General features: G+C 40.1%; 1 protein-coding gene across 2 annotated transcripts in view; it reads right to left on the reverse strand.

Annotated features, from left to right (window-relative positions):
- PIP4P2 (phosphatidylinositol-4,5-bisphosphate 4-phosphatase 2) overlaps positions 1–11681 on the reverse strand; it is a 30376-nt gene extending 18695 nt beyond the window's left edge. Inside the window, exons 1-2 of one of the 2 annotated variants that reach the window (XM_039353952.1) lie at positions 11453–11681; positions 146–291 (exon numbers count right to left, since the gene is read on the reverse strand). In XM_039353952.1, coding sequence (XP_039209886.1) covers positions 146–291; positions 11453–11558 — 252 coding nt within the window. In that variant the 5' untranslated portion in view covers positions 11559–11681. Of the gene's footprint in view, positions 1–145; positions 295–11452 lie in introns of both variants that reach the window. The other variant, XM_039353951.1, reaches the window with a different exon arrangement.
- Between the last annotated feature and the right edge of the window lie 252 nt (positions 11682–11933).

An 11933-nucleotide genomic window follows, 5' to 3' on the forward strand; every position in this document is an offset into this window, starting at 1 on the left:
CACTGAAGCAACTGTTTCCTACTAAAAATATAACTATGGCTGTCCTCACACAAGTGATTCTTGTAATGGCATGTTGCACTCTTGACCACTATAAAGAGATCCAACAGAGCATGTTATAGAGTGAGAAACTTGTAAACCCATTTACCGTAGCCTCATTGCAGTCTGTGCACTTGACCACATGTTGGTGAAGCTTCCCTTCCAAATTGATTAGTGACTGGCACACACGGCAATTTATTACAGGAACACCACTGGCATCTGGGCTAGCAATGGCAGTGTAAGGTGGCGGGAGTTCTGCTACAGAAAGAAAAGACATGTTTGGGACAAATCATCTAAAAGCCATTCATACAATGAATGCAGAACTAATAGGTCATGTGCCCTTGCAGTTAATTCAACTGTCCTTTCATTCAAAAAACCATCCACCTTAACACCCAAGTGCCATTGTTTCAGGATGCATTCTCTGTAAAAAAAAAAAAAGTCAGAAATTTCTGGGTTGAAATACATATAATATACAAAGAATTATTAAGAGATGAACATTCTATTAAAACCAAAACTTTTCTGTTGCGATTAATGGATAGTCAATTAGGAAAGAGCCATGGAACAATATTTTTATATATGATATGTCAGACTATTATATGTGCAGAAATGGAAAGATTTTGACATGCCCACAATGGGGGAAAGATTGGTGAAGATGACAGAACTAGGCGAGATGGCAAAATTAACTTGATTAGAGAAACAATTACATTTATCAGTGACTGGACATCCCTTATGGGCTTTTTGCAGAAAAAGAAAAGAAAAATGAACTTGTGATTTATGGGTTTGAAGATTGGAAAGAGTAGCTTATGGAAAGAAGGAAATTATGATGTAGCTTTAAAGACAAAGGGCAAAATATAAATGTACTTATAACTGCCATCCAGAAGCCAAGAGCCACTTTTTTTATAAGCTTTTTCTGAAAAGCTACCATTTGTCAAAAAACTTTCAGTACCTGATGCCTCTAATAAAATAAACTCCAGGCAACTTTTGCCCTGTATTAAGAGATATCAAAATTAGAAAAACAACTGTATCATACCAGTTTCGCAACTCTGAAATAACGTGTCTAAATCTGGGTTTAGATCTGAAATTACTATAATAACAATAATAATAATAACAATAACAATAATAATAAAGTTGGAAGGGATCTTGGAGGTCATCTAGTCCAACCCCCTGCTCAGGCAGGAAGCCCTATACCAGGGGTAGGAAATCTTGGCTCTTTTATGACTCATGGACTTCAACTCCCGGAATTCCTGAGCCAGCAATTCCTGGCTCAGGAATTCTGAGAGATGAAGTCCATGAGTCATAAAAGAGCCAAAGTTGCCTACCCCGGCCCTATACCATTTTGGATAAATGGCTGTCCAGTCTCTTTTTAAAAACTTCTAGTGTTGGAGCATTCACCGCTTCTGGAGGCAGTTTGTTCCACTGGTTAATTATTCTAACTGTCAGGAAGTTTCTCCTTAGTTCTAGGTTGCTTCTCTCCTTGATTAGTTTCCATCCATTGCTTCTTGTCCTGCCTTCAGGCGCTTTGGAAAATAGCTTGACTCCCTCTTCTTTGTGGCAACCCCTGACATATTGGAACACTGCTATCATGTCCCCCCTCGTCCTTCTCTTCATTAAACTAGACATACTCAATTCCAGCAGCTGTTCCTTATATGTTTTAGCCTCCAGTCCCCTAATCATCTTTGTGCTCTTCTCTGTACTCTTTCTAGAGTCTCAACATCTTTTTTACATCGTGGTGACCAAAACTGAATGCAGTATTCCAAGTGTCACCTTACCAAGCCATTGTAAAGTGTTATTAATACTTCATGTGCTCTTGATTCTATCCCTCTGTTAATGCAGCCTAGCACTGTGTTGGCTTTTTTGGCATCAACATTACTTATAGTCATAGATTGTATCCAGGACATAAATGATTGCAATGAAAAATTTATTGTTTCACCTATTAGTAAAGACAATGCTCAACAAGCACACAAGTTAGCTGGGGTTATGCAAAATAGGACTAACATGGCTTGTTTCATTTTAGCCTTGGATTTCAGAAGGCGACATATAACCAAAGTATTCCTTTGAGCTAAATTCCCCTTTGCAAAATACTTTAAAATGACATACATCTTTGCATTTTTAAATATGCAAACAAAGGATTTGGACTGAGAAGGATATGTTCCTCACACACAAATTCCCCTCTGCAACAGATGGCAGATGAACTAAAGTCAAGCCATCACCCCAATTCTCACCTTCAAAGACTTGCTGACTCTATTGGATTACTGTATGCTTTCTACCTTGAGCTGGACTCAAATGTTTGCTGGCTCTTTGAAGTGTCTATTGATTAAGATCCAAGAAAATCCGCTGGCGATCTTAAATTTCAATCAAACCTTTCCTGGCTTGTACATATGACAACCGTGTCCGACAGTTCCATCAAGCAAAATCCATAAAGGCCCCTTCCTTTCTTTGACTCAAACTTTTGTCCTCTTACCACATTGCCCTGCCATTTCCCTCACGGTGCTTTGTTTTTAGCAAAACTTTTTTTTCAACTGTAGATGCATCTAGAATTTAAGAAAGCATTCTGAACTGCAATAAAGATTTGCCATCAAGGAAGTGAGGACTTGGTCAAACATGAAATGTTATATGAGACTTTTATCCCCTCTCTGCTCACTTGTGTGTTTACACATGGATGAACCTCATATAGTCTCTATCTCATCTACACACGTGTGTGTTCCATTACGAGCACTGTCATTGTTGCCTTTCCTTGAAATACCAGGCTTTTTGAATAAAGGGCAGAGCTACCACCATCTGAGCTCTGCTGCTTATGAACTGAGTCAGCTTGAAATAATTAAAAATAGTTAATTTTTAAAAAGACAAATTGGAGCAATATTATCTATTGCTACAAGATAATAAGAAATGGTAGCCACCTTGAATGGCACTGAAAATAACAGTTTCACTTAATTTTATGACTGAAAGGCAGATTATAAATCCAGGCAAAAGATTAGTCCAAAACTAAGGAACCTTGTGACAATCATTTAAAGAGGAAATAAGTTTTTGGAGAGACTCCAGCTGCTAACTTAGTAGCATTTCAAAGGAATTCCTTGGGAGAAACCAATACATGTAAGTTAGTCTGTTTCCAGTATTATACCTCAAGACCCTACATTGCAAAATATTTACACTGTCAGACAATACACAATACTAGCAGATGTGGAAATGTTTGTTCCTATTTCCCAGTCATTTCCAAAAGGCCTCATTTTCGCAAGTCTCTTGTGTCCTTAGATCAAAAAGGTTCAAGCCATCTTGCTAGCACTGGTGTGTACAAAGATTTATAGCCTCCTCTTGACGTCAGTCACATTTCCAGAAATAAATGGTGAACAATTCAGTGAAGAGAAAGAAAAACAGAACTTCCTTTAGCCTTTACCTTACATCCAAGAAAGTGTGTGGAATACTTTCATGATCACAAGTCAAGGAGAGTAAAGACTTATTTAGCACTTCAAGACATATGGAAGATTTGCTATTATAAAACCTATATTCTCTTTGGCTTCACACTCACAAAAGCCAACACTGATGCACAGAATAAATATTACACCTATTTCCACTCTTTCCTTTCACAGGAATATTTGTTTTATTCAGATACAATATATTCAACACAATCCCTGCTCTGTAATTGGAAAAGACAAAGGCAGATTTGGGTTTGCTCCTTTCATATTAGAAAGATGCTCCATTATTGTAATGCTAATGAAAAATCTACACACACTTGTCTAGACCTCGAATCCTAATCATCAAGAGGAAAATAAAGTAGGGGAAAAATGGACAGGAAAAACCACAACTGCTATACTTCCAATTTTAGCTGGAGAGCTCCATCCATCAGATGCATCAAACCAGAATATAAAAATGAGAGGATTTGTGACTCCACTTGGCAAGTGACATAACTGTGTCCTTGCATCATAGCATATGTTGCAAAAACATAAGTTGTTATTTGCATGATAGTCACGATGCTGTCAACATCACTCCCTCCCCCTATAACATACATGTAGGCTTTCCCCATATGGATAGCCTTTGTGTCCAATTCCCAAATGTGCCAAATCCATATCAATGGTTACTTATCTGCCAACAAGCTAATCTATATGAAGCATTAAGTAGAAAGCTTGCATAACTACGAGTATCAAAGAAAACCTCAGTATTTTTTTCCCAACTAACACAGTCCCTGCAACCATTCTTTTAAATCTCTTAATGTCCTGGGGGTCCCTTAACAGCACTGCTTCAATTGACCCTTAAATGCATTATGAGAGAATTGAAGGGAATTTGAGTGCAGGGAGGAGCAGTCAAATTAGAGAGCAGGTGCCTTAGACAGCTGCAGCTGACATCCCCTTCAGCAAATGATACAAGGAGAGGAAATTGGAGCTGCCTGGTTTCCATCTGGAAGGTTAGTGGAGAGACTAAATTGTTCTTGCCCCTTCTGGGATGCATGAGGGAGGATCCTGCTCCTTCTGCCTCCATTGCCTGCCTTAAATATGCTGAGACAGAATGCTATTAAGAGCCTGTGACAACGATGACAAACCTATGACATGGGTGTCAAAAGTGACTCCCCACAATGTTTCAGATGACCTACCAGCATTTACCAACCCCCAACAATCATTCTTGAAAGCACATCCCATTCTTGCACAATTTGGGAAGGCTGTGTGAGAACGGGGTAAGTGCTCTCATGGAACCTCCAGACTTCCCCTCCAGAAGACAGAAGAAAGGACTGTGCTCTCACGTGACCTCTGGACACCCCCCCCCAAGAATTGTGTGAGAATAGGACATGCTTTGGTATGGTTTTAGGAGACTCCAGAGGCCATGATAGAGCATTCTACAAAGATGCTTCAAGAACTAAGGCCCTCATAAGACCCAGAGCTGTCTTGGGTAGGCCCCAGGGGCCTGTCAATAGAAGGAGAACACCACTTGAACACATGATTGGATTGTACATTTTATAAAATAAATTAATATGTAAACAGTTGTTTCTTTTGTTTTGGAGAGGGTATGACGACATGCCAGCAGAATCACCTTAGGCGTTTTCTGAATTTTTGGCATGCCAAGCCCAAAAGGTTTGCCATCACTGACCTAGAATGACTGCTCAAAGCTGTCACCTCACCCACCAAAAATGTAAAATAAATGGCCTAGGAAATAGCTTAACCTGCCTCGTATAATCTTCCTCTTTCAGATTTCTGGAACATGTGACAATTGGCAAAAATAGATACTGTTTTCTATTGTTTTAGGGCAGGGGTTCTCAACCTTGGCAACTTTAAGACTTGTGGACTTCAACTCCCAGAATTCCTCAGCCAGCAAATTCTGGGAGTTGAAGTTCACAAGTCTTAAAGTTGCCAAAGTTGAGAACCCCTGTTTTAGGGGAACATGTGCATGAAACTTAAGTTAAACCCCTAAATTAGATTTATTCATTAAACTCAAGAAACCCAAAAGTCTTTGATCCTGCTCTCACACACATCCTATCATGTCTACTTTGGATCATTATTCCAGCTACTATGAACTTTCTACCCCCACCCTAAGACAGAAATGAAGTAGCAGCCACCAAAAGTGGTCCAAATTAATGAATCCACCTCTGAAAAACAAAGGGATATTTTCACAGTGAAATTTTAAACTTCAGAAGAAGTGTGTAAGCATGTTAGGTACATGAGTGTAAAAGCAAACAAAATAAAAAATGTGGTTTTACAGGAAAAAAAGACAATGACACACATATTCCTGAGCCTGGAATTATGAATTGAAAATATTTTTTAAAATATTTAAAAAAATATTTATCTCTAGATACCTCCCCCCAACACACAAACACACACATACCTGATATACAACAGCCTCTAACTCTGTTTGCCCTTAAAACCTGCCTTTTTCCTTTTGATTGTTTTTACCGTTGTGTTTCATCAGCATTTTGTATTTGGAATTTCATATTATATATACATGTATGTTTAATATTAAGTGTATCTTTTGTTTTTCTGATGTACACTATCCAGTCACATTGCTTGACTTATAAATCAAGTACAATAAATCAATCAATAAAATAAATATATATCTATACAATGTCCATAGCTGGGAACAAATCCAAGAACTACAATGCATTTCCAGGATTTTAATTAAAAGAAATTAACCCAGTAAACCCAGCTTTTTACACTTTTGATTGTTGTCAGATATCAGGCTAGACACAGCAATAAATCTCAGCTTTCCAAAAACTTAACCGTGCAAGTTCAGTAACTAAGTAACAGAATAAGGATTTTTTCACAGACTTGACCCTGCTAGATATATCACTTTATTGTAGACAAGAAAGTAGTGGTATCTACCCAGGAAATCTGCTTACCTCAGAAGGCAAGAATCAAGGCTTTTTCTTCCTGCTTCTTAACATCAGTGCCTTTAAGATTGTGGATTTTAACTTCCAGAATTTCCCAGCCTATAGGCTGTCTGCGCAATTCTGGGAGTTGGAGTCTGCATATTTTAAAGATGGCAAGGTTGGAGAAACAATGGACTATCCGATCTTCTCCTGGTCTGCCTTACAGGGTTAGCACTCATGCAGGTTCAGTGAGGTACCAGCTATATGATACCACTACCAGCTGGGACTACTGTCCTTAATAAATACAAAAGCTTCACAATGAGATCTGTAGTCACTGAATGTGCACAGAAACTATGGTCTTTCTGCTAATGAATATTAAACTGAATTTAAACCCATGCATCTCTCATCTGGAAATGAAGTTTCAACAAATTGCAATAACTATTTTTATTATTAAAATAGTAAATTAATATGCCACCATTCTGCTTTAAAATAGTGCCCTAATTAACTAACAATACACACAGAAACTTTTAGAGGTCTGGGACAATTTTTTAAATGGTATCTTTTTCCAATTCTCAAGATCTAAAATGACTTCTTTTCTTTGAAATTAACACTTTGTAGACATAGACAATAAGGTTGATTTAATTTGAACCAGGAATCATCAATGGATTCACACTAAACCTATTTCAGTATCGTGGCTCAGAGTTCATACTTAATGGCTTTGTGCAGAGAATCTCAGCCCCCCCCCCCAAAGAGAGGCATAATTGTAACTCTGTGTAACTGCAATTAAAACGATTATCTTCCAGATTTGGGGAAGAGCATCTTGCTGCAGGAGATAGGCTTCACTGTTACTCATAGCTTATGGAGGAGTCCATCTGTGGAAAAATATTGAGCAACTTTCACATTCCTCAACATTTAGAATTTAAGGGTAGTTTGCTGTTAATACTTTTAGCCATGAAACAGCCAAGCCTGATGAATTAAACTGCACTTACAATTAGAGCAGCGATCACAATATTCCATAGCATCTATTAACATATAAGTAACAAAACTGAAGTGGGCAGCCTTAAAAAAAATCTAATAAGAGAGATAAGATAACCTTTATTGTAATATTTTACTGTAAGCACACTGTACATTATATACATTAATGCATAGTTCAAATACAAGCTGGCCCCCAGCTAAGCAAGACATAGGGTGTGCTTCAATGAAGTCATAATCTTAAAGCATAATTCACCAATATTACTGCACATAGTATCAGTACAAAAGATAAAGAAACAGCAACCATATCACCCAGTGATCTAATAAATGTTGTTGTATCCTTGTCAAGAATATCTTCTCAGTGATTTTGATCCACTGACTTTAATCTCTATTGCCCAGCAAATCATTTAAAGATTGCTTTGTGCTCATTACCATGGGGAATAAAAATAATCTGGACAGCCATAAACCATATCTTTTTTTTAGCTCTCTTTTGCATGAGCCACGGTGTCTGGATTCACAAAAAGCATTAAGGCAACAAGTGTGTTTAGCAAGCTACAGTGAGTAGATGTGCCCATCATATTAAGCTATACGCAAACACATTACAGTGATGTTCTCATTATCAGTCCTTCATAGTGGACCAGGCCAACCAACAGACCCAGCAGAGATTCCAGGAAAACTCTTTTTTGTAGTTAGGTAGAATAGTATAATCTTGAAAGCCTGTCAAAGCTCCCTCTCTATCCTATCTTATACTAAACAAAATAAAGCAGGAATTATTTTTTCTTTCTTTCTGATGCTTCTTTTTTTGGACTATGTAATATTTTCTGCAAAGGCACCTTAACTACTTGCTCATTCCTAAAAGTCAACCCTACATTCCTTCATACTTAGTCACAAAATCTACTCAATACTAAAGCTGCATGAAGTTTCATTTCAAATTTTAATTTGAAGATGATTTCACTGAATAATTTCTTCAAATTAAAATGAATCAAATATAGTATGACTCAATTAACACAGAAGATTTCTGCACATGCACTGTTTCACTGAACTGAATTTTATCAATTCAAGTCTGATGATTTCAACCAACTTGATTCTTCAAATAAAATCCCTCATTCAAACTGAACCAATGAATCACATTGTAATCTGTTCAATCTACAAAACCTATTAGCAACAGTTCTATTCTCATGATATGATACCTGTAGATATCAGCAGGGTCTCTATTTGAACAAAAGAGAGCCTTGAACACGGTCTTTCCTATTACAAGGCCAAACTAATTATGTCTACAACAGCATATGAAGAGACAATGGATTGGCATTTATTTGTCCATTTCCACATATTTTCATTAAAATATTAGCAATCCCATTATTAGGACTCACCAAGATAATGCTCATACAATCAAAGCAAACACAAGCTCCAAATAACTAGAAATAATTATAGAAAAAACATGGCATCAACCGAGATGTTGTCTTGTAAATGAAGGACTCTAGGTGCTAGAACTTCCTACAAGAATTCTTACATTTTATTTTAGCAGATTTAAATTATTGCTTTTAATGAATTGTATTGGTCTTAAAAATATCATCTATCCAGGTCCAAGAAATACGCTTTCTCTGAAACTGCCTGCCTTCTGGAATGGGGTTCCCCCCCCCAAGATCCAGATGGCCCCCATTCTGCTTTTCTTTAGAATAGCCATGCAGATCTGACTCTTCAGGCTTTTGATGAGGAAGAATGATACTTTTGCTAGTCATTTACCTTTATTGTTCCTTTTTATTGATTTTATTGTAACTTCTTTGATTGTTGTGAGCCTGATATTGAGAACCATGCATTACAGACCTTGGAAACCAGTTCTAGAAGATATGGATCTAAGTTTTATTAGGAAAAACAACTTCTGAGCTACAAGAGGAGGTTGTACATTCCTGTTTGTATTTTCTTAATTTTCAAGTTCTACCTTATGCTCAGTTTCTCAAATAATGAACTTTTGCTCTGTAAATATTCCCCAATGGGGATTCATTTTTGTGTTATGACAATAAATAAAAGGCTCTGACCAATAATTAATCATTTTCAGCCTTTACTTCTAGAGAGGTCAGGACATTTTGATCCTTCCTTGCCAGAGGAAGCTCATGGGCAAATCACATAGGCTGCAATAAGCAAAGGCTTTTTGCAGCCAGCTACTTTCTTTCTGGGCTGTAGAATACATTAAGCTAACACAAAAAAGGTAGAGCAAAAGGAAGATGAAATAATCCTCTTAGAGCATTCCAGAATTATGTAGGCTTCCCTTAAAAGCCTGATGAGGTTTTATATTTCTGATTTCAATTCCTAATTCCAAGAACAGGAGTATGAAAGCTTCCAGGAGTAAAATATGATTTCTATCTGGTCTTTTACCCTTCCTTCCTCCCTCCCTCCTTCCCTCTCCTTCTTCCTTCTCCACTGATCATTCCTGAAGTGAATGACTCTTCTACATCATGCAATGCTAAAATGTGTTTTATTAATTTGTTGTGCTGTACAGTCTCAGAGCATATGATGAATGTATGATTTGTTGTATACAGGTAGTCCTTGACTTACAACTATTCATTTAATGACCGTTCAAAGTTATAGCAGCATTGAAAAAACTGACTACAACCAGTCCTCACACTTACAACCATTGCGATATCCTCAGTCAGCTGATCAAAATTTGGGCACTTGGCAACTGGCATGTATTTATGATAGTTGCAACATCCTGGGGTCATGTGATTGCCATTCACAATCTTCCCAGAGAGCTTCTGGAAAGCGAAGTCTATGGGGGAAGTCTGATTCTCTTAACTACTGCCTGATTCACTTAACAGTGGTGATTTGCTTAACAACCATGGCAAAAAGGATGTAACTCACTTAACAACCATCTTGTCTAACAATGGAAATTCTGATTCTAACTGTAATTGTAAGTCAAGGACTATCTATAAATGAACCCTGGTCACTGGGCTCATGGGAGAATTCAGTTGCTCATAGTTTACAGCTAACTAATATGGAGGAACCACCTAAGAGCAAGACACCAAATCCATGCTGTGAGCCAGTCTTACCTTCTCTACAAAGGGGCATTGACTAGAGAAGGGAATAGGTGTGAGAGTACTGTATTAGCCCCCCTATACCCTTCTATTCCCTATCACCTTTACACTATAATCAGTTACTGCAGTAATGATAACAGAGGACAATCTTGGAAGATAGGAAACAGACTGCTTTGTATTCTGAGGAGTTTTATGGGCATATGTGGAGTTTTTTCCTTGGTGACCCAAAACCCAGGAACACCTCCCCCCCCCTTAGCTGAGAATTGTAATAACGCTGAAAACAGCCTGGCTATCGCTTGATTACCTCACCACAAATATCCTCACGTAAAAAGGCACGCCCCCAACCGTGTGGAGGCTTTAAGACACCCCTTAATCTTCTCCACACACACACACACACACACACCCCGAATTTAGCATTTCTGCTTCTTACCGCGCAGACCGCAAAGCAAGCGACACCCCCCACACGCCCACTCTCTTCTGTGGTGCCTAGCCAGAAGCCGGGTGGGAGTCTACATTCAAATAATGCATTATTTACACGCAGATACACCAATTCTTGGCAACTTGTGTACCTGTCCTGGTTTTCTCAAGAGAAGCCCCTGATTCAGCAAAATGGGGGGGGGGAGGGAGAGGAGGGAAGCGCAAAGAGCCGGGCAAATGGGAAGAAGTGTCAGGAGCTTAAGCCTTGTCTCAAGGACACCGGAGTCCCCTCCGCAGCAACCGCATCCCCGCCCCCTTCCAAGTCGATGCCCCCCACTCCGATCCCCAATTCTCCCTTGCCATCAACAAAGCAGCTAGGGGAGCCTGGGGGGGGGGGGCAAAGAGACGGACGCGCTCCCCTCCCACCCCCAAATTCACTCCCTAGCGCGCCTCGAGCTGCCCAAAGCCGGGAGTAACACGACCCCCCCCATGAGACAGTTCGCTCCCGCGGCCTCGAAACTGACCCGCGGAATTATGCCCTGCCACTCAAGCGCGTCCACTCATTTCCCCGTCAGCCCCACCCCCGCGCCCCGTTCGTCTTCTCCCCTCGAACTTGGCAGCGATGCCGGGAAGCCGATGGGGAGTTTGTGGCCAACGTGCTGGGAAAGGCAGGAAAAACCGCGACGAGGCTGGGGAGGGAGATGAGCTTTACCTCTCGGGCTGCTGTCCGAGCAATACGGCGGGGCCGTCGGAGTCACATTGCCCGAACTGGGCGCTGACAGCAGAGGGGACCGTTCATCCACCCCGTCAGCAGCCATGACTCTCGCACTAAGCGGAAAGCGAAGGGAAAGGACCGGCTTCCTTTCAGCCCCGCTGCGCCAGTGTGAGCGTCGCCAGGCGCGGAGAGCGGGGGAGGGAAGGCGCCGGGCGGAGCGCTGTCCAAAGGGGAGGGATGGGAAAAGGCCTGCCTGCCTGCCTGCCTGCCTGCTTGGAAGGTATAAGTTAATCAATGAAAAGGGGGACGGACTCGGAGGGGGAATCGCTCCTGCCTCGCTTCAATGCCTCGAAGTTGGGAGGGAGGGTGCCGTAAGCACTTCAGAGAAATATGGCCCTGGCCGATGTCCAGATGTCGCAACTGGGGCTCCAGCACCCATTCGCTGGATCGCTTTTAATCAGGAAGCACGTTATTATGC

Source organism: Crotalus tigris, unplaced genomic scaffold (assembly GCF_016545835.1).
Source record: "Crotalus tigris isolate CLP2741 ecotype Arizona unplaced genomic scaffold, ASM1654583v1 scf7180000018541.849907, whole genome shotgun sequence".
NCBI lineage: Eukaryota > Metazoa > Chordata > Lepidosauria > Squamata > Viperidae > Crotalus > Crotalus tigris.